General features: G+C 38.2%; 4 protein-coding genes across 5 annotated transcripts; 2 read left to right on the plus strand and 2 right to left on the minus strand.

The window, feature by feature from the left end:
- Positions 1–283: 283 nt before the first annotated feature.
- Positions 284–3,453, minus strand: LOC122055862 (U-box domain-containing protein 30-like). Its single transcript, XM_042617527.1, has 2 exons — positions 1,222–3,453; positions 284–1,106 (listed from the first exon to the last, which is right to left on the minus strand). Exon 1 carries the CDS (start codon positions 2,761–2,763, stop codon positions 1,405–1,407), a length of 1,359 nt encoding a protein of 452 aa, XP_042473461.1. The 5' UTR covers positions 2,764–3,453; the 3' UTR covers positions 284–1,106; positions 1,222–1,404.
- Positions 3,454–4,967: 1,514 nt separating this feature from the next.
- Positions 4,968–8,690, plus strand: LOC122055863 (glycosyltransferase BC10-like). Of its 2 annotated transcripts, XM_042617529.1 has the most exons (3): positions 4,968–5,456; positions 5,547–5,657; positions 7,854–8,690. In XM_042617529.1, exons 1-3 carry the CDS (start codon positions 5,139–5,141, stop codon positions 8,493–8,495), a joined length of 1,071 nt encoding a protein of 356 aa, XP_042473463.1. In that variant the 5' UTR covers positions 4,968–5,138; the 3' UTR covers positions 8,496–8,690. The 2 variants fall into 2 exon arrangements, with proteins under 2 accessions (XP_042473463.1, XP_042473462.1); XM_042617528.1 differs by having other exon boundaries at positions 4,970–5,657.
- A 6,378-nt stretch (positions 8,691–15,068) lies between these two features.
- LOC122054674 (putative RING-H2 finger protein ATL71) lies at positions 15,069–15,614 on the plus strand. Its single transcript, XM_042616114.1, has one exon. The coding sequence runs from the start codon at positions 15,069–15,071 to the stop codon at positions 15,612–15,614; it is 546 nt and encodes a 181-aa protein (XP_042472048.1).
- A 276-nt stretch (positions 15,615–15,890) lies between these two features.
- LOC122055864 lies at positions 15,891–21,127 on the minus strand. The gene is made up of 4 exons (XM_042617530.1): positions 20,772–21,127; positions 19,728–19,883; positions 18,866–19,543; positions 15,891–17,147 (listed from the first exon to the last, which is right to left on the minus strand). The coding sequence occupies exons 1-4, from the start codon at positions 21,099–21,101 to the stop codon at positions 16,203–16,205; spliced, it is 2,109 nt and encodes a 702-aa protein (XP_042473464.1). The 5' UTR covers positions 21,102–21,127; the 3' UTR covers positions 15,891–16,202.
- Positions 21,128–22,997: the final 1,870 nt, after the last annotated feature.

Consider the following 22,997-nt stretch of genomic DNA (forward strand, 5'->3'; position numbering starts at 1 on the left):
CGTTTTAACGGAAAATAATGGTGTGTTATTACAATAATGATGATGTTAATGAGCCATCAATGTCGAAGTAATGTGTTACATAAAAACACATGTTTTCTGCACAAAACGTAGTGATCAATTTTTTTTTATTAATTCAATTATTCAACTTTTCAAATCTATTAATTACACAGGTGTCCCACCAAAATTTCTCACTGATAATTAAATAAATCTTAAAAGTACAAATAAGAGCCCAATATTACAAATAATTTGAATTGCATGGCAGTGGTCTTATCCCTTATTATCGTGTCCCGGGACAAAAAAAATCAAGATCAGCTAGCAAAAGTGATTAATGATCTGTGGTGATTAATGATCCATGCACGAGCCGTCTTTATCAGCACCGAACCAATATGAAGGTCTTATTCATGTTTGACCGTGCAAGAAAAGTGTGACATTCCGTGTGCACGCACAGATCTTAAGTCAAGCGCGCACTAACTCAAGCTCCTAAACATTTGTTCACGCAATCAAATGGGAAAGGAACCCTCCAAGAAATTCGATGGAACGCTCCTTTCGCACGAGGCAATAAGGGAGGCTGATAACTTAAGAGCCACACTATATTTCCTTTTCCTCACAAGCAAAGCAACCTCTCTGTGGGAGCTGATATCTTATCTCAAAGCTGTACTGCTGCTGCTGCTCACCTTGCTAGTCTTCCCTTCTTGAAGTGGCATGCACAGAGAGGCAGAATCAGGGAGGCCCGCACCTCTCACTGCCAGCGTCAACGGCTACTCGTTGAGTGCAAAGAAAGGAAGCCAATAAAAAGGGTCATGACTTGCTTGCTCGAGACCTCGAGTGTCTCCCAGTGTGTGTCATGTCTTCATGGCCCATCTCCTGTCACTTTCGATTCCCTGAAAGCAATTTGGGATGTCGATCGCCCATCTTGGTCACCGGTCAATGGTCATCACGTCCTCACGCACCTAAAAAGTTAAAGTCGAAACCAAAAAAGCAGAAGCATTTTGTGGTGCAATTAGGTCACTCATTCCATCACCACTTTGTGGATAATCAATGCTAAGAATAGGCTTGTTCAGTATGTCTCTAGCCTCCGCTTTCTATGCCTTACAGCACTGGAGTTCCTATTTTAATGATTTATAAAAGTGAGAATCGAAATCAACTTGAAACTAACAGTTCTGAAAGGAATGTGAATCTTTGCAGTTTCAAACACCACAGCGAGGAGATTCATAAGCTCACCAGCTTATTAAACATGAAGATCTCTTCTTTTATCAAGAATGGGAGTTCCATGTATATAGATAGAACTATGCACAAGAAGCAGGAGCCTTCTTGAGTCATGAGGATCCAATATCCTGATCCAAACTTGCAAATGCTCACATCTTCGATCGCGGATTGTTAACGATAAATTTATGATTCGGGTAGCTATTGGAATGTTCTCGTTAGATTGCACTTGGAAATGAACACAGTTGTGGGATAATTGTGACTGCATAGCTTCAGTAGCTCGGCAGCCTGTTGTTTCGTCTCCGGATTGCAACCGCTTTGGATCACGAGCAGTAGCTTCGCGGCCAGCCCGGCCTCGACGGCGAGGAAACTGCACTCGTCGGGGGCTAGTCGGCAGACGGACTGTAATATAGACAATGCATGTTGAGTACAAGCTTGAGAGGCATTCATCAAGATCCTCACTGCCGTGGGAATGGCCTGAGGGCAATCCTTCAATGCAGACAATCCGACCGGTGTGCTTGAAAGATCATTCAAGATCTGCAATGCAGGTTCTACCGACTTCGGCTCCCGTTTCGGGTTCGACAATAGCTCCACCAGCTGCGGCACCGCCCCGACGCGCACCATCAAGCTGCGGACTTGCTCGTGAGAGGAGGAGATGGCCTTGAGCAAGCTGAGTCCGGCAGCGACTCCGTTCTGATGCCGCTTGTCCTTCACCAATCTCAGCAATGCCACCAAGAGGCTCATGCTCGACACCACCTCCGGCCGGAAACTCTTCTCGCACATCAGCATTCCGAGGAGCCTCGCGGAATTGATCTTGGTATCGATTGTGCCTTCGCTGAGAAGGTCCACCATGTGGGAGATCTTTGCCGGCTGCATCAAATTGGTGAAGGCCACTGAATCTAAAGTGAGATTGACCAGAATGGCGATCACCTCGGAGCCGACGGCGTGGGAGGTGAAGGGGCCGAGGAGAGAGGAAAGGAGCGTCGCCCCGCCGGCATCTACCACGGACTTGTCGACGGATGGGTGGGCGGCGATGGTTTTGCGCAGGTCCTTGAGGGCTTGGACTCTTGCTTGCCCCTTGGCGTTCTTTAGGGTTTGGACGAGATCGGCGGCACGGCCCTGCACGTCCTCTGCTCGCTTCTTCATCTGGAGGTAACGCTGGGAGAACCAGGCGTTGATGAGGTGGTGGAGGGTCCGGTTAGGAGTGACGCCGTCGTCCCAGAGTTCCTGCATCGTCGTTGGACAGGTGAGGTGCCCCGTGGAGAACCACTTGAGGATGTTAGCGCGCTCGTAGGTCTGGCCGGTGATGAGAGTGACGGGATCCACCATGGGCTCGAGGGAGATCGGGCAGATGAACACCGAGGGCATCTCCTCCACCGCCACGGCGGAATCGAGCTCCTCGATCATCTTCAGCAGGTCAAACTTCTCGGAAGCGGCTTCCAAGGTGCCTCCGCCGGCGCCAGAGCCACCCAAAATTCCGTCTTTGACGGCGGTCTCCAGATCTATGATCTGCCCGCCGCCCGCCGTCCTCCAGGAAGCGTGATGCTGGTACTGTGGCATCGCTGATAACCGCAATCACCAAATTTTGCATCCCAAAGCAAGACGAAAGCAGGAACTGTTGGAAGCGGAGGACTTGAGAGCTCCGATAACCTCCGCTTCGGAAACGCCGGCCAAAAAGCAACCTGTAATCATCGCCAATATGATAAACTTATAATCGAACACGTTCTCTCCCAAAGGGCTCTTCTTCCTCTCTCCCAAAGCCCTAATTCGCACAGGGACTTGCTCGGCGCTCAGAAAAAGGTGAAATCATCAGCGAGCAAAGACGCAAATCAGGAGGGAAAAAAAAGGAAGAGCAAAAGGGAGTGAAAGAGACGGAAATCTGGTCCAAACAACTCAAACAAGACGAAAAAGCCAGCAAATTGCCAGCTTTTTAGGGTTCATAGAGTGCCTCGCCTCCCAGCTCGCAGGCGAAGCAAAGAGATCTAATGCAACCTGGTAAACTACGAAGGAGATAAGATTCACGGAGAGCGATGAGATTCAACTATTGAATAACGAAATCTGCATTTAAAAAAGGAACGATTTTGAAAAGAGAGGCGATGCGCTCTCTCTCTCCAGCTTCCCTTTCCGGCTTCTTCAGCGCAGAACAGAAAAGAGAAAGGGGAGGCCGGGAGGGGACGACCGGAAGTAGCCGGTTGCGTGACGTCTCGGTCAGAGACCGCACGTGTATACCGTCTTGTGCCCGTCGCCGTAAACTCCACTCCAGCTTTTTCCGATGAGCATCGCCCAAATCTTCTAAATTCCATCTTCACCCTTAAAACCGAATTTATTTATTTCGACCAAACAAACATTTATTGTTTACCGTTATAAAAAATAATATTTTTATGAAATGTCTTAAGGAGATGTCTTGATTATGAAATTTAATATTTCCCTCAAAGATCAGAATCTTTGACCAGCGATTTAGACCACTTGTGGGATAAGGAAGTGACGTGGACGGTGTGGATTCGATATGATCTTTTTGTTGATCGACAACATAGGGCATCTAATGGTTAATTTCTATCCCAGGATTTTTTTTATAATTTTTAAAATGCCACATAATTTATCACATCACCAATAATTTCTAGATAATTTTTTTATACTGGACCTATTTTATAAATCATATATCTTTATTTATTAGTCTCTATATAATTTTTATTTTTAATATTTTAATTAATTATGATTTTTAATTTAATTTATTTATAATTTTTAATTAATCTATTAATTAATTTTTTATTTTTAATTTATGTTAATTTATAATTTTTATTTAATATTTAATTAACTCATAAATTTCAATTTAATTATAATGATTTATAGATTATTTTAACTTTATTTTCAAAAGAATAATTTACTAATCATTTTATTAAAAATTTATCTTTACTTAAAAAATTACTACGGATCATGAAATCAAACATTATAATTAAATAATTTATAAAATTAACTTCTCTGGAAAATAATTCACAGATGCCATAATTTTTTTAAAAATTATTTTAAAAGGGACAAACATATAATATTATTTTATGATCATTCGCTTCATCTCCAAAAGAAAAAAATAAATTTAATTTTTCACAACGACTCTTAACTAAAAACCTTAAATTTCACTTTCACACAGCGATTAAAATTTTTTTTTGTTGAGTTTTTAAATTTTACAAACCGGTTAAAATCTTGGCATTGCAAATGCCCTTAGTTATGTGATCGTAAGTAAATCACAGTGTAGGACGGACTATCATGCAATAATTTAAGTTTCTCATACAATACATCATATATTTTCAAATATACTAGATCATTTACCTTACGTGTGATGTAGTGATAAAATATTTTTAATTTTTAAATATTTAAAAATTGAGTCTCTATTCTATTTATTGAACGGATGAATTTTTTTTAATAAATAATTTATTAAAATTCGTTACATGTAGTATCTAATTTAACTTAATAGTAAAATATATACATTTTTTTAATTTACTTTGTAGTAAGTAAAAAAATATGCATGGACTGAATGAATCATCTCAAAATGAATCGATACCTTCATTTCCTTAAAAAAAAAAAAGTAAATAAAGTCGCATATGGAGTAAACAAATTAACAAATTATTATACTTGGTCTTGATCAAATGACACACCTTCAAGTAAACAAATTATTTTTTATTTTATTTTATTTTACTTTACTTTTTAATAGGATAAATATTCACTCTATTTTATTTGTTTTTTTTTTCAGTTGTTTAGTCTAATTCAGTGCAGTTCAGTTCAGTTCCGTCTGTCGCACTCTCCCACCCTTAATGAACCACTCACCTAATCCTTTTTCGACCCGATTCAGATCTTTCCTTCTCAATTAGGGTTCTGCCCTTCGATTTGGTGCATGGCGAGATCCTTTTCCTCTTCGGCCTCCCTGTTATGATCTAACGACAATGCCGCCGAGGGTTCCCTCGTTGGAGGATCTCAAGGACTCGGCACCGGCGTCGAGGGCGGCGCAGCCGCGTGCCTTTCCCTCGCTCCTTCTCCGGGTCTTCCTCCCTCTCCTCGCCCTCGGCGTCGTCGGCTTCTCAGCACTCGGCATCTACGTAACTTGGCAGATCGGCTCCCTGCCCGCGGCCGCCAGCAGCGCTGGCGGTCCCCCCTGCTTCGAGGAATCGCTTGGCCTCGACCGCTGGATCCGGCCGCCCGTCAACCTGATGCATTCGATGAGCGACGAGGAGCTGCTTTGGCGCGCGTCCTGGGCGCCTCAGGTTAGTAAGTACCCCTTCAAGAGGATTCCCAAAGTTGCGTTCATGTTCTTGACGAAGGGACCGCTGCCGCTGTCTCCTCTCTGGGAAAAGTTTTTCAGAGGAAATGAAGGCCGTTACTCGATCTACGTTCATTCCCTTCCGTCTTACGAAGCCAACTTCACCTCCACTTCTGTCTTTTACCAGAGGCAGATCCCTAGTAAGGTATTCTATCCACTATCTAATAAAAATTACATCTTTTTGGTATCATTTTCATTTATGAACAAATAGCAGAATGCTTCCTCTACATTTTAGATGATCCAAAATAATGGGATAAAATTCAGTGAATTTAATTCCTAATCTGAATTCCCAAATTCACTGTACAGTTAAAAGGGATACAATAATTTTCTTTGCTCCTCAAAGATGAACTTTCATGACTTTTTTTTATACATTTGACTATGTCTACATTAACAACGTTCAATTCATTTTTTTTTTAATCTACAACGCATATTAATCATAATGTGTTCTGAGATGATTACTTCAAAGCTTAGCTTGTTTCATATTTCTGAATCTATATCTTTTTCTTCTTCTTCTTCTTCTTTATAAACTTGATGAAAGTAGATACTGCACAGTAGACATCTTCTAAAGGTCTATTAGGCAAAAGTGCATTCAAGAGTTATATGTTGGAGATAGAAGGACAACAACACAATCATGACACCACAAATTAGTTTCAAATGGCAAATATTGCATCAATGAAGAAGCTTTGTAAGTCTAGATGAGTGAGCTTCTATTAACTTAAGATTAAGTATTTTGCGTCAATGGTTTCATTGATAAATCAATAGGTTAGTTCTCTCATTCAAGCGAATCATGACAATTGGAAGTATAATGATGTATTGAAAAGGGATGCATACTTAAATGAGTGTGCTGCTCTTAATTTGAGATTAAATATTTTGGGCTAATGGGTTCATTTGACAAATTACTGGGTTAATTCTCTTATCTGAACAAGTCATTTCAACAACTGAAGGGAGAGCTTATATATATATATATATATATAGACAACACCCATCCGTGCGCGACTCCGTGGGTGACTGAGTGAACTCGGGGCGCCCGACTCACTTCTGAGCACCCTGAATCAGATGAAGGAATGACTAAATGGTAGATTCCTTTTAAATGTTTCTTTAGTATGTTTTTCATATTCTTGTTTTGTAAAACGAATCATTGTTTGAAAGGTTACATATTGCTAAACTTCATAGTTCAATCGAGCTATATACTAATTATCTTTGAATCTTATAACATAGAATGCTTTATCTGGTTGATAAGAATCTCAAACAGATGATTGATTTGCCATTTTAGTCAAACAACATATTTCTTTTGCATTCATACTCTTAGATTAATAAATCTTTTTCGCATAGAATAATTATTGTTATCAAATAAAAGATAACTTATGATATGATATAATGTCTAAATCACTATTAATTTCAACTTCCTTACCACTATGTGCATGGAGGGGACAAATTTCTCTTCTCAGTCACTATTAGGTGCCAAGCCCACCTTGCCTACTATTGACTTTGCACTTTCACTTGACAAAAATTTCTTCTTCAATGCCATCAATGACTTTGAGATTTCACTTTCCTCGACCTTATACATGTATAATATGCATGTTCATTATTTCTTTGCTCTTTTATAATGGTTTCAGTCTAATATCTATTAGTTGCCAAGCCCACCTTGCCTACTATTGACTTTGCACTTTCACTTGACAAAAATTTCTTCTTCAATGCCATCAATGACTTTGAGATTTCACTTTCCTCGACCTTATACATGTATAATATGCATGTTCATTATTTCTTTGCTCTTTTATAATGGTTTCAGTCTAATATCTATTAGTTGCCAAGCCCACCTTGCCTACTATTGACTTTGCACTTTCACTTGACAAAAATTTCTTCTTCAATGCCATCAATGACTTTGAGATTTCACTTTCCTCGACCTTATACATGTATAATATGCATGTTCATTATTTCTTTGCTCTTTTATAATGGTTTCAGTCTAATATCTATTATATTGGATATAATTTAATTTCTTATAATAGTAACATATTTTCTTGTATGAATTGCCAATTTTAGTGTGCATAACAATATTCTCTTTCTTCCATCATTTGTTTAAAGATTGACCTATTGTAGGGTAATCGACAAATGAACTGATGGAAGATTGTTAGGATTTTGTCTTCCAAAAATAATACAGATGAATTGCAATTATAAAACATTTGTGATGAGATTGCTGAATGAAATTGAAAATAACTTGGAATAACAACATCATCAATTTGAACTTAGTTATGTTAGATTGCGTGGTTTAAGCTTTATGTATCTTCCTAGCTTCTAGTCACATTCTTTTTACAGTGATATTGACAAAATATCTCATGAATAGGTGTCTGAATGGGGGCAGATGAGCATGTGTGATGCTGAGAGACGGCTCCTCGCAAATGCTCTACTTGATATTTCAAATGAATGGTTCCTTCTATTGTCCGAGTCATGCATTCCGTTATATGATTTCAACATAACCTACCAATACTTGATGCGTTCAAGATACAACTTTATCGGGGTGACTGATGATCCAGGTCCATATGGGAGGGGAAGGTACAATCCTGAAATGGCTCCCGAGGTGAGCATCGAACAATGGCGCAAGGGTTCTCAATGGTTTGAAGTGAACCGCAAACTGGCCATCTACATAATTAAGGACACCATGTATTACCCGAAGTTTGAGAAATACTGCAGGCCACATTGCTACGTCGACGAACACTACTTCCCAACCATGCTTTACATCCAATCGCCTAATTTTCTTGCGAACAGGAGTCTCACTTGGGTTGACTGGTCTAGAGGGGGTGCTCACCCAGCAACCTTTGGCAGGAAAGACATAACAGAAGCATTTTTAATGAAAGTTATCGCAGGCAAAAACTGTTCATACAATGATCAACTTTCAACAATGTGTTACCTCTTCGCCAGGAAGTTTGCACCGAATGCGCTGGAGCCTTTGTTACAATTGGCACCCACCATTCTCGGTTTTGGATAGCTCCATTTTTGGCAACAGGGGTCGTTCAGAGGTCAGCCAAAAACATGAATTGATGGACTTTTTCAATGAATTTAAGTACTGAGATTTTGTAAAACATTTACTTTTTTAGTTTTGAAATAGGTCTTATTTTTATTTTCATTGTACAGCAACTCGGCTATTATTTTATACACGCGATAAATTGATTGGGTTTGGATATCTTCTTATGCCCTATATACACTTTTACAGATGCTGGATTGCAGTTTTTTTTAAAGTATTGTTTAATATTTTCTAGGGAATTTTTTATTTTGCTCTCAGAAGTTTATTTGTTTGGTTTTTTTTAAAAGATGTATATACTTTTAAAAATTTGATTCACTAACAAACTATCAAATTAAAAACAAACCAAAAGTGTTTATGTTTAAGTGGATGAAAACTTAACGAAACGAATGTGGTTGGAAAATTAAACAAAATAAAAAGGGTAAAAATTAAACAGGTGTCTTAAATTTAGTAAATCATCAATTTTTCGAGAAATATTTGTACTTTAAACATTAATATAGTAGTTATGACTACATATTACAACACTTAATAACTTATAGAATACTTTATAATATAGCAATGACTTAGTAGTTTTTTTATAATTGAACAATAGCTTATAGTATCTTTTTAAATTGTTTTAAAATAATTTTGATCAATTTATAGTGATTTTAATTCAATTTAAATAATTTTGATGAAATTGATAAAAAATATTTTGATATATAATGTTCAAGTTTTAGAATTTAGGATTCAAAATTTTAAATTTAGAATTTATAGTTTAAGATTTATTTTAGTAGCTTCCTAAAATGATTTTGATTAATTTAAAATAATTTTGATGAAATTTAAATAATTTTAACTAATTGGTAAATAATATTTTCATATCACAGTGTCTCGATTTTAAAATTTAAAATTTAAAATTTTGAAATTTAAAATTTATAATTTAGCTATAATTATATTCTGCATACCAGCTAGTTAGTAGCTTTTACCGCTATACAGTAGCTACTTAATAAATTCTATAACTATTTTAAAGTAATTTTGATCCATTTAAAATAATTTTGATGATATTTAAATGATTTTAACCAAATTAATAAAGAATATTTTGATATTTTATATAAGATAATTTTGATTAAAATAAAACCGTCTTTTTGATATTTTTTTAATAGGGAACGTCTTTTTTATGATTTGCATAATTTAAAATACTCATTTAATCTTTTTCCTAGTTAAAACACCATCTAATTTAATTTCCTATTTTAAATTGAAGCAAAACTGCAAGAGCCAACGCATTACACAAGTGAACAACAAAAGAAAAGTCAGCGTTTGTTTTTGCTGTCAAAGCATGAATAGCTAACTTAGCTCCACGATCATAATCTAGGTGGTGCTAGGATTGTAAACTTGTATCACAGAGTAAGATTCAAATCACATTATATTCATTTCCTTAAGAAATAAGAAGGGTGAAGTTAAGTAGGAAGGTCAGATCCTCTGGTTTAAATTTTTTAAATAAAATAAGGTCTTATTTATTTATTGATTAGGTGGATTGGACTCTACTTGTTTATTCTAGATCAGAAGATGTCTTATTTATTCATTGATTGGGTGGATTGGACCCCACCTATTAAACAGGTGAGATCCAACTCATCCAACCAATGAATGAATAGGGGATCAGGACTGATCCAGAGATCCTGGATCAGAGGATTCCTGCCCCTAAGTAAGACCGAGGTGCGACCATCCTTGACATTAAAAAAAATAATATTATATTTTATGGTCACTTTAGCAGCTAATTCATCACCGTTTATTATCGAAAAATAGGAATTGACGACGTCTTTAAAATGCCCTCAACTTAAACTTGTTGGAAGATTATTAGTATAATTATCCTGAGTTAAGACTGATCAATTTTGATTAAGATCGAGTAGATTCGAGTTTGAGGTTTGATGTTTAGATAATATATTTGGAAAATATCTGAAAGAGATCAAGTAGATTAAGATTGGCTGGATACATGACGATATGTGAGAGGAAAGTCAAATAGGTCGTGAAAAATTGGATATTTAACAGAGTCGAGGGTTAGGTCAAGGGTTAGATAAGAGTAAAATCCTAACCCGAGGTTAGGGAAGACAAAGTCCTAATTGGAGGTTAAACAAAACAAAATCTTAACTCGAAAGTTAGGCAAGGTAAAATTCTAACTTAATGGTTAGGTAAGGGAAAGTCCAAGCGAGTCAAGGAGTACCGCACGTTAGCAAAGGGAAGTCCTAACTGCACGTTGGCAAAGGAAAATCCAAGTGGATCAAGGAGAACCGCACGTTGGCAAAGGGAAAACCAAATGGGTCAAAGAGGACCGCGCCGCATGTTGGCAAAGGGAAATCCAAGTGCGTCGAGGAGGACTGCACCGCAAGTTGGCAAAGGAAAGTCTAAATGGGTCAAGAAGGACCGCACACTGACAAGAGGAAATTCGTAATTGCGGTTAGGCAAGAGAAAAATTAAGTGGGTCAAGGAGGATCGCACTTCGTGATCGGAAGTCCAATGAGAAGCTAACATACGATAGAAAGTCCAAGTGAGTCAAAGGTCGACCAGACACTTGGTGGGAAGTTCCAACAGATCATAGTTGATCGGAAGTTAAGCAAGGGAAACCTAGACTTGGGTTAACCAAGTTAGGATTTGACAATCGATTGGGTAATTGATTGGGCCAAAGTCAATCGATCAGGTGGTAAATTGAAAGCCTTTCTTCGTGAAACAGAAAGGTTCTGAATTGATTATGCAATCGATCAAGGGTTAGACCAATCAATTAGGTGATCGATTGGGAGTTTTTCTTCGCGAAACAATAAATGTCTTAATCGATTAGGTAATCGATTGGGAGAACACTTGATCGATGAGCTAATCGATCAAGAGGAGTTTTTTTTTTCACGGAGCACAGTGGCTTCCTCGTGAGGAGTTTAATCGATCAAGTGAGAATAGAGAGACGTTGATTGGGGTTTGTTCTCGCGAGAATAGAGAGACGCTAAATCGATTCAACCCTCTTCAATCGATTGGGTAATTGATTAAAGTAAGGTTTTTCGTGAAGTACTTTGTTTTTCTATGCTTAATTGATTAGGAAAGTGTCCAATCGATTGGGAGAAGCTTGTGACAAACAATGAGATTCTAAATCGATCAGGTGATCATTTGGGAGAAGGTCGCGAGTGAACATAGGACTTATGAATCGAATGGGTGATCGATTAAGAAACCTAGTAATCGATTGGCTAATCTGTTGAGAGAAAAAGAAAAAAAAATCATTGTGACGTTTGGACGACTAGATTTGCTTGGATCTGACGTGACAATCAATTGGGGGTAAGACCAATCGATTGGGAACCCTAATCTGCGGGATATAAAGGCGTTCAAAGATTCAAATTAATATATTCTTCTTCTTCACTCTCTTCGCCAATTCTTGAAACTTCTTGGAGACAAGTATTGCTGTATTTTTCAAGTATCAAGTGGCAATATATAGTAACAAGAGATCAAGAGCAAAAGTCATTCATTGTTTATTTATTTCCGTATTCTTTTTTACATTTCTTGTTATATTTCTTGTATTTGCTTGTATAAGATTTCTCCGTCTCCTAAAAGGAGGTTTTCATAATGTAGTCCAGGGGCGGATCTAGGCGAGGGTTGGAGTGGGCTAAAGCCCTCGCCAAGATCTATCGGAGTTAGACGAAGGCGGATCCACCGCCTTGAGAGGAGAGGGATGTCAGGGTGGCAGCGGGTGTGAAGGGGTCACCCCAAAGGATGAGGCCGACATCGATTAGCAGGTGGCGACGTAGTAGGCTGTGAGAGTGTTGAGGAGAGGAAGACGGGCTTCGGAGTAGCTGTTGATGAGGACGGTGAGTCGATCTGGGTAGATCTAGAAGGGATCAGGGGTCGCAGGCGTCGAAGTAGGATTCGAAAGAGAAGAGTAGCGGCGAGACACTAAAAAACAGCAAAGGAAGGAAGAGGAAAAGCAGCTTCCGCCCCATCGAGTTCGTTTGGTTAGTGGCAGCGCATTAGAATTAAAACTTACGTTACCCCTAATTCCTCATTAAGGAAATTATAAATTCCACACACAATGTGTCAAATGTTCATCTAGTTTCATTAAATGGCAATGTGTCACACATCTAGACTAGTTTCAACTCATCAAGTTACATGTTAGGCTTTTATATAGCATCTATTTAGTTTAGGGTTTATTAAATTAATATAATTAATATTTGTTTATCAAATTTAGTATAGCATCAAATTTATCAAATGATCAGTACTTGAGTGTGCAACAACTCATTTGATCCGTGTTCGGATCACGTAGGATATCTTACTGACCTAAGACGGTGGTATTATAATATATTATTTGTGCTCCTTATTTCACTACCTATTAGAAAACAAAATAAAACTAGTTAGTTGGATTCGTTTCCATTTTTCGTCTCTCTTCTCTCCCCGTAACAATGGAAGATGAGTGAATGAATGACAGTCTAGTCGTATTCATTAAAAAGGATATCTTTTCAACAATTGAAATATTACAGTGTTTTCAAAAGATAAAAAATCAAGATGCAATTACCTCAATTTTTGTATCCAATGACCACCTAATATGTCACCAACTGTTAACCAATACTTTAATAAGCAATAGTTTAATAGTAATTTTGTAATTTATTAATTTAGTATTTTTATCCTTTTATGATGTCTAATTAATTTTTTTATTATTAAATATATTTATTGTTGTAAAATAAATTTTGTTAGCCCTCGTTAAAAATTATCTCTGGATCCGCCCCTGTAGTGTACTGTGAGTAATGATAGTGGACTCTTAAACTAGTCATCTCAAGGAGGTGGATACGAAGTAAAATCAAGGGTATTAGCATTACTTCAAGTTTTTCTACTGCAAATCATCATCAACGAAGCAATTGGAGTTAATCACCCACCTCTAACTCCCCGAGTGTCCTAACAAAACTATCCATTGTACCACTTTTATGAGAAAATATCATGACTTAGAATGTTAAGTATTAAATTTTAAAAATAAAATCTATAATAATAAATGAATGACCTAATTATAGAACACAAAGTGAGAGAGCTAAATTAAAATTGGATCTAGTTTTGAACTAAATCAAACAGTTAGGCACGGAGAAAAGAATTATGTTGGTTCAAACCGGGATTGATTTAGAGTTGATTTGATAAAGTTATGATCAAATCAAATTTAAGATTTAAACAAGTTCTCTCGATTTAAAATGAATTAGGGTATTTTTGAAAACATTTTCTTTCCTTTTTCTCTCCCTTTTCTCCCTACTCACGCTACAACCCACACCTTGCCATACACCACTATCGTGCCTTCTTCCATCGCTCTCTTTTATTTTTATTTTCCCTTTATTCTTCTCCTTCTCTTCTACAACGGTAGTAAACCTATAGTTTTTTCCTCTCCTCTTTTCAAGTACAAAAGTTCTCTTTTTTTCTCCTTTTTTCTCTAGCAAGCAAGAAACATAGCATCTATCCTCTGTTAGCAACAAGAGCAACTCTCATATCTTTTTCTTCTTCTTGTATTTTCTTGGGGTTTTTTTGATACCGCAAGAATAACTCTGTTTTACCTTACCTTGCTCTCTTTGTGTTGTTGTCGAGCTCACCGACACTAGTCAATGTTGCTAACGAAAAAGATAAAGTTCTCCTCTTTTTATTCTTCCTCTTTATCTTCTCTTCTCTATTTTCCTCAAAAGTAACTATCTTCCTTTTATTTTTTTCTAGCAAGCAACCCTTTATAAGTAGTTCTTTTTTCCTTTTGTCCAATCATAACAACAAGAGAAATAAATTGCTCTTTTCTTCTTTCATATTTTATTAATTGAAGGAAAGGTGTAAAGTGTAAATTTTATTTTATTAGTTTGTTAGTTAGGATGATTATTTAAATCAAAATAAAGATCTCATATATACAATGTTAAATATTATGTTAAAGTGAGATTATAAATGATTCATCGGCTTTAAGTTTCAGGAATCAACGGATCACTATTTCAATAATAATCAATGACTAAATATTTTTGTATTGTATTATTTTTTTTTTAATTTTGAGTCATAGATAAATTCTAGGATCAACGGATCAATTAGAATCAATGACTAAAGATTTTGTATTATATTATTTTTTTAATTTATTGAATTTGTACTGGTTAAAATTCCTAGCTATGCTATTAGGAATAAGTTCCTCTTATCTAAAAGGCCGCTCAGAATTATGATTTTTCTCTCTTTAACACCTATATGAGGGCGTTCATCTTTACCACATGAATAGCTAACTTAATTATCTTCAGAATTACGGCCAATTTAAAAACTTATATTATCAAAACAAAATAAAATAATGAATAGCTAACTTAATGTTACTTTTGGTAATTTGTTGTCTTTTCGTAATCCAAATCACAGCTCACAAATTTGACTACATTCGCAAAGTCAACTCGCATGCCGCAATTTGGTTCGAAGAACCGTTGACTTTGAGATGATTCTTGATCGATAAGGCCGGGTTACTACCCGTTGACATTGATAGATCGAGAAAACGGCCTTTCGATTGAGTTCAATAGTTCTTTAGATCAAGAAGAAGTAAATCGAGCGATAGCGATCATGAGCAGCGGAGGCAACGGCACGAGCTCGGATCCGTACTACTTTCCCGGCGGTTCGCAGGCGCGGATAACCGGCTTCGGCTTCGGCGTTGGCATCTTCGCCGGCATCTTGGTCCTCGTCGGCACCATCACCCTCATGTCGTTCTTCTGCCTGCGGACCTCCCATGACGGCGGGGACACGGCGCCGCAGTCGCGCCGGCGGCGGCGGCCGGAGGAGGCGGCCGTTCCGGACGTGGAGGCGGCAGGGCTCGACGAGGAGACGCTGGGGAGTTACCCGAAGGTGACGCACGCGGAGGCGATGAGAGCCACGTCGGCGACGAGGACGACGGCGTCATGCTGCTCGATTTGCCTGGCGGACTATCGCGACGCCGACGTGGTCCGGCTGCTGCCGGAGTGTGGACACCTGTTCCACGTCGACTGCGTGGATCCGTGGTTGCGGGCGCGGTCGACGTGCCCCGTCTGCCGGGCGTCGCCGGCGCCGAGCCCGATGCCAACGCCGCTCGCCGAGGTCGTTCCGCTGGCGATGGCACGGCGGCCGGATCAATAAATTATTTGAACCGTTTTTTGTTTTTTTTTGTCAGACTTTTTTTTTTTTCATTCCTGTACTGTTAGAATCACTGATCCGTCCCGTTGACTTTTTTCATTAGTTTTTATATATGATTCAGATTTCGTCCAACTAATTTAAAAAATATAAAATATTTCTTCCTGACTCATCTATTTGATAAATTCAAATCACAACTACATGTACTCAGAAATCTCAATTAAAGTTAAAATTCTCATTTATTTAAACTTGGAGCAATGAACTTTTATTGCAAATGGGAAACAGAAAGGGCATTACTGGGTCCAAGAGAAGAATTTATTGTGCACAACTTTATTCTATTTTGTAAGAGATCACTTTCAATACTCCAATCTGCAATCATTTTACACTTGCTCCAAGAACATGGGGAAAGGGAAGATATCCTTGTTCTAATCATTTTACACTTTCGTAGGATTGCTGTTCTAACAAAAAAATGCTTGGTCTGGTTCTGGAGGCCAATGACAACTCAGATGATGCTGTTGCCTCTCTTCTCCCTGAGGTTCAATCTCAGACTCTGCAGCACTGGAGAACAAAGAACAGAAACTTCTCGGTTAGTTCTCATACAGGCTCCACCGGTCTCTCCTTGAAGCTCTTGAGTGTAATGAAGTCGATCTGGAGGCGCTGATGGATTAGCGTGGAGGTAGTCGATCTGGTCCTTAGATCAGCTTGGAGTTGCCTGATTGGTATGGCTGCCAGGAAGCTCTTGATGTATTCTTTGCAGGATTCCTTTCCATGGCATATGAGCTCATCCTCAGAATTGGAGGTCACAATATCGGGTTCTTCCTGTGTGGCTTTCATTCTCTGTTTGCTAATTGTTGTGGTTTCATCAAACTTGAGGATGTAAGCCTTGCTGCACCCTTCATGAAGTCTTTCCCCAAGTGTGTCTATTATGTAATAAGCATCGTGCTCGACCTTGAGGATGAAAAAATGGTCATTCCAACTGATAATGTACAAATGAGGATCGTCGGCGGCTGAGGTCTCCAATTCAGCATGGCTGATTTCATCCCAGATCTCGTCAAAAGACTTAGCCTCCTTTAGAAAGTTGAATTCTTCACCATCATCAGCTGCTTCAGCATCAGGATGGAAGAATCCCACAAAGGACTTTGCAGGGACAAGAGAAAGATGTCGAATCTTGGCCTCGAGGACAGTTTCAATGTCAAAGTGTCTATCATGGAATCGGTCCTTGTATGAACAATTCTCACAAAGGTCCCTCCAATTAGAAGAGCCTTCCCGGATAAGTTGGTCTAATTGAGATTTGATAGGCATCACATGGGGGTTAGCATAAAACCAGTCGGCGATGATGGTAACAAGAACAGCACAAGCAGCCTCACCGGATGCTTGTTCACTCCTCTGGTCGATCGAAGCAAAGAAGACTCGGGTTTGGAGCTTCGACTGACCGTCACGGCTTATTATATCTTTCAGTTCCCATCTCCCTACTACAAAGTTGTCATCACCAAAGTCATGTGCTGGTGAGCAGTTCTCCGATGAATTGCCATTACAGTCCTGCAATAACATTTGAAGTTATTTGAAAGCTATTATATGATTAAAATGGTGCTCATAGACAGAGCAGAGTAGGCAAGCAAATATATCCAGAATACAGTGAAGGAAATGTAATATTCATGAATTAAGATATATGAATGGTTGTACTAACCGAGGATGTCAATATAAGCAAACAGGGCAAAAGATATCGATTTTTGCCTTCAATATTGATGCTGTCCAAAACCAGCTAAGATGACAAGCTGGGATGTGGCTATACAGTTGACGTGGCGAAGACTTCACGTAGCTCTGTAAGATAACAAACGTCAGTACCAAGCCGGGAAGGAGTTCCCGTCGTTGACCCTCCGATGCTCAAGTCAGTGTCCGATGATCTTAAGAAATGGGAATTATAACTAAGGGTGTAATCGAGCCGAGCCGAGCCGAGCCAAACTCTTGAATGTTTGAGTTTGACTAGTTTATAATCGAGTCTAGCTCGAACTTTATTTAACGAATATATTCATGGCTCACGAGCTTATTCGAATTTTTATCGAGCCTAAATGAGTTTAATAAATATAAATTATAAATTTAAATATTCATTAAAAACTAAATTATATATTTAGAGAAAATTATAATATTCTTATTAAATTTATAATTTTATTCTAATAAATAAATTTAATATATTTGTCTATTTTCCATAAGTAGAGTGTAAATTCTATAAATTCAATATCAAAGCTATTATTTTTTTCAATTAAAAATTGATTCATAAACTTACTAACAAACATCTTCACGAGCTAACGAACCGAGTATTGTGAAATTTGAGCTTGGTTTATTTATCTTAACGAGCCTAATTAAACAAGCTTTTATCGAATCGAGCTTTGAATATCTCATGAGCAGCTTGGTTCATTTACACCCCTAATTGTAGCAAGTAGATGTAGAAGACAAAGTTGCGCATACCTTTTCCTATAGCTAGGAACCCCCTTTTATAATGTCAACATGGTGCTCATGCATGCATCTCAAGGCGTAGGCACATCTTCCTAGGTGTCCTAGGAAGAGACAGGACATCATACCTTAAGCAGTCATGCAATCATCTTATGTGACAGTCTGGAAGCTTCTAACGTATGATTGCCTAGACATGCCTTGCTGTCAGCGACACAAACTCACAAAAGGATATGACAAGATACTTGATGGGGTTATGCGCAGTCGATCGGGATCCGTTCAGCTAGGCTGGCTCCGCTCGGCGGTGTCCTCAGGACTTGTCGACTTGTCATTTTCCTTGTTTCCTGATTGTCCGCGATTATCCAGCACAGACCGGACGCAAAGCCCGGTCGGTGAGGCCAACTGCTGCTTATTTCTCTTTGTTACCGGAGGGTCATTTTACCCGGTCAGGGTAGAACCCAGCTTACTTGTCCACACATCTATCACCATCAACTCGACCGCAACTTGCCCGTTCGGCCATACCTGGTCCGCTCAACACGGCATGGTTCGCTCGGCAGACTAGGATACCCCACTTAACTTTATCTTTCACGTCAGTCGGTCTTCCTTACTTTGACTCGCCTTTGGTGGCACCCACATCATCACCGGATCAAATATAACAAAAACAAAAAAATAAATGAAAAACAGGAATTATATAAATGGAAAAATAAGTTTCAACACCTGCTTAATGCATGCCTACCAAGAATGCAACTAAATATAACTATGAAGAATCACAATTCCATCACAAGAACTAGTGAATAACCAGAATATACCTGTAGAGATGTTGATCTTTCAATAGAGCTTAGTTGACGCCGAACAAAATCAATGTCATCACCACCCTCTGCTGCATTTGATTTCTTTAAAAGAGGCTCCTCTTTATTCTTTGTATATCTGAAGCTAAGGCTCCATGAAAGGATAGTTCTCTTTGATGTGTTGGAAATAAGTTGTTCAGACACAAACATCTTTTTCTCTTCAATATGTGATTGACCGGTACCTGAGTTCTGCTGACTATAATAAATCAACCCCTCATTGTCCTTTGTCATCATTCCCGTAGTAAATAATTCCGTCATACAGTTTGCATATGCTAAAGTTCCATAGTTGAAGGATTTCCTTTCACTGGAATCCCCCGTAATAGATTTTACATCTTCATGGTCATCATTGAGTGACTCTATGCCAGAAGAGCACTTTATCCGTGTGGAAATGTTCCTATGAGAAGAATTCTCATCACTGATGTAACCAATCTGACACACTGTCTTCTTGGGTTTTCGACACAAAACTAGAGCTTTTAGTATACCAATTTTTCTATATCCAGGTTTACTAGGAGGAAATTTATTATTTTCAGAACGGAAAGCATCAGAGATAGGAGGTGAAGATAGAACAGGAACTACATGATTCTGCACAACCTCTGCTGATTCATAGACATTCCTTAACTCTAGTAAGCAACATGTCAACTGTGGCAAAAGAATGTCACATTATCAGTATAACATGGAACAGAAATGATGACGAAAGGTAAAACATGCAGCTTATTAAGAGAAGAAAAACTAGATTGTCTTAACCAACAATTGACTTAAAAGATTTATGTCAAAGGTCTGATTATTACTAAAATCACGATAAAATCAATGAGGGCGTACATACTTTTAATGTTGGCTGAAACTCAGAAGCAACACTTGCAGGAGACAAAGGAACAGCAGTCTCAATCTCCTTCCCTTCAGTAGTCAAAGCAAACTCTGCAAGGTTCAAAGAAGCCTCTCCAATCACCGTGTTCTTATTCTTAGTACCTTCATTTAAACCCTAAGAGTGGACATTAAAAAGGTTATTTGGATCTAAACTTTCTATAAAATCTCGAACGTGGCATAGCTTAACTCGAAGAGAGAAATTCATCAAACTGAGGAATAATTTGTTGACAGATAGCAACAAAAAATGAAACGCAGCACAGCAAGGGCGCAATATTCATATTGCAGAGACATGATATAAGAAATAATGTCATTCCAGAAATGTGTAACTTGCAAAGTCATTTGCAAATAAAATAGCAAAAAGTCAACTGCAAACTTTAAGTTTGGTGCCATGACCATAGATAGAAGAAACTTTAATTTATTATGTTATTCAGATTTAAACTACTATATCACACATCAGATATTCTTATGAACATGCTCTGAAACTAAAACAAAAGGAAGATCTATTATTTTCAGAAACAAGAAGAATTTAATCATTGAATAAACTTTACAATTTCATACTTTAGAAACTCTCATTGTGTTATTCTCAACAAATGCGAAAAATCAGCTATTCCAAACATAATATCAAAAATTTTACATTCAAGTTCTCGTCAGTAAACAAAGATATGCACACAATCCACAAGAGCAATGGAAGACTACATTTTAAGGGGTTTTTTTTTATTCTTCTAACGTTAAGTAAAAAGTGGAAAGAAACCTCCCAATTAATAATTAAGACTGTGAAGTAAATCTGCGCAGGTAAAGATAGAGCGAAAAACATTTTGAAGCACTCTGAGAAGACTAGGAGGAATCTAAAATTTGATTCAAACTAATTGTTCAAAGCCTGGATGATGTCCGAATGATATTACTTAAAAGCAATAGGTTTATAGAATCGAAAACTTTGGGAATAACGAAGAAAATAGAAACAAAGAAAAGGAAAAAGGAAAATTTTTAGGGCAATCCAACTCACGGAGTAGACGGTGAAGGCGATTTCCCAAGGGAGGAAGGCGGCGGCGTCGCCCTTGAGGGCGGTGAGGGTACAGGCGATGAGGAATTCCTCGTCCCACACCACGACGCCCCCTTCCCGGACCTCCTCCTCCCGCGTCCAGCTCCGCCTCACCCGGTCGCGCCGCAGCGATTTTAGCACCGTCTTCGGCCCCCTCCACTTCACCTCCACTGCCGCGACCGCCGATTTCTTCGGCAGCCCCTCGATCCGATGCACCACCAATCGGACCTCGTACTTCTTGTTCTTCGCTGACCCCCATTGAAGCCACCTCATCATCCTTGACGCAACCGCCATTTGCCGTACACCTAAAGCAATGCCGTGGATACGGAGATCGCTTCTCTTCCTTGGCCGAAGCGTTTGGCTTTTATAGTAATCCTGCCTTTGATGCCCAAGCAAACTGAGTCTCCAAAAACTTGAAATACCCAAAATACCCTCAGTCTTTCCCAGAAAGGCGTTGTGTTACACGCTGGAACCTTATGAAAGAGGGGTATTTTAGGAGTAAAACAAGAATTAAATGAAGTCAGTCATTAATTAATATAATTTCGTTCATATTTCACTCTGTTGATTAGATATTATGTCGATTTATTAGATGCTGAAATTCTATTTTTCTTCTTAACTTCTACTGCTTTTAGTTGTTATTTTATTTAAGAATTCTATAAAAAATTAATAAGAAATTAAAATAAAGACGTCCACTGAAGGAAGGATATGTTTTAAAAAAATAAATAAATAAATAAATGTTGGTGGCAGGAAAAGACGATTTACTCACACAGTCTGTCCGTCAGCCCATCCAGGTTAACACGAAAAATAAATGTCATTGTTGTCCTGTAGAAATTAAATAAATACTGTGTATTTCTTAACTTTTAATATTAAATAAATTATATTTAAATTAGAACATTTGACTCAGAAATAGTATAAAAAAAATTGATAAGGTAAGATGGAATTTGAGGTGATTCATTTGACTCTATAAAAATTACTAAATTAAAAAGTATTTGTAGTGAACAGTCAAAAATTTAATATTTTATGATTATACATTTCATTTGAAGGATATATATATCATAATTAAGGATTAAATTATGAATATATGAGAAACAACTTAATACCCTTCTGTTAGTCCTGTACGATCCGATAATAGGAGATGAATTACCTAAAATTATAAAAATATCCTTCTACAAATTTTTCGATTTAAGTTAGACAAATATTTAATTAAATTAGAATCAAATAACAAGAGAGTACAAGACGACCGGATTTACTTAATTTGAAATTAGAAGATTGCTACTCCAAGACAATAAAAGTTCACCATTATCTTCTTCTATGAGCGAACCCTCGGAGGTAGAGAAGACTCGTACATGTGTTGAAGACAAAAAAGAAAGTACAAAGTGTGGAATGAAAGTACATAAACTGTTGTTGAGTTTTGTTCTAAATGAAGAAGACCGGGGTTCTATTTATATTCCACTAGTCGATAATAACTGTTTGCTGACGTGGTGACTTTGGGCACCTGGACCTGGTCCAGGCGCCCCCAGCGGTGCATCTCATCTGCTTGTTGCGGCTATGCAACGATATGAGGATAAAACTTTATCCTAGCTCGGGCGTCTGGAGTGTTGTTGACGTGGATATATGATGTCATCCATAGCGCAATGACTCACCGAGGCGCCCTGACCCACTCCGAGCGCCCGTAGTTCGGCCACTTGGACTTAGTCCAGGCGCTTGGACAAGGTCAACTCATCGTTGACTTTGTCTGACTTTGGCTTTGGTTGCTTAGGTGATTCTCCAGCCATCCAAATTTGAGCTCACCTGAATTCAACTCCGACCTTATCCTAGAGCATTCTCCCGCTCCGGCTTCTCATTCCTCAGAAGCACTGCGCATGTCCTTCTCGCTCAACCGGTGTACTCTTCTGCAGCTTCTCGTCCCTTGGATGTACTGAGTCCATCAACTAGATTCTCATGCCATCATTCTCGTTCGTCGTATTTTTCGCTCGACTTCTTGTGTTGCTAAGTTCCTACACACTTAGACATAAAGATAAAAAAAATACAATAAGATCTCATTTGACTTAGTTGACTATATCATAACCAACTCAGGGTACTTACAATCTTCCCTTTTTTATGTGCATCAACCCAAGTTAAATTAGAGTTAATCAAAACATAAAATAAGCAATTATTACAATAATTCAATAATTTGGCCATTATTAGAAA

Source organism: Zingiber officinale, chromosome 3B, assembly GCF_018446385.1.
Source record: "Zingiber officinale cultivar Zhangliang chromosome 3B, Zo_v1.1, whole genome shotgun sequence".
Classification (NCBI taxonomy): Eukaryota; Viridiplantae; Streptophyta; class Magnoliopsida; order Zingiberales; family Zingiberaceae; genus Zingiber; species Zingiber officinale.

Coding starts and splice junctions, on each gene's coding strand:
- LOC122055862 (XM_042617527.1), bottom strand. CDS start 2,763: ATGCCACAGTACCAGCATCACGCTTCCTGGAGGACGGCGGGCGGCGGG.
- LOC122055863 (XM_042617528.1), top strand. CDS start 5,139: ATGCCGCCGAGGGTTCCCTCGTTGGAGGATCTCAAGGACTCGGCACCG. Junction 5,658..7,853: donor AGAGGCAGATCCCTAGTAAG/GTATTCTATCCA, acceptor TCTCATGAATAG/GTGTCTGAATGGGGGCAGAT.
- LOC122054674 (XM_042616114.1), top strand. CDS start 15,069: ATGAGCAGCGGAGGCAACGGCACGAGCTCGGATCCGTACTACTTTCCC.
- LOC122055864 (XM_042617530.1), bottom strand. CDS start 21,101: ATGGCGGTTGCGTCAAGGATGATGAGGTGGCTTCAATGGGGGTCAGCG. Junction 19,884..20,771: donor TCGCCTTCACCGTCTACTCC/GTGAGTTGGATT, acceptor GTCCACTCTTAG/GGTTTAAATGAAGGTACTAA. Junction 19,544..19,727: donor AGTTTCAGCCAACATTAAAA/GTATGTACGCCC, acceptor CTTTTGCCACAG/TTGACATGTTGCTTACTAGA.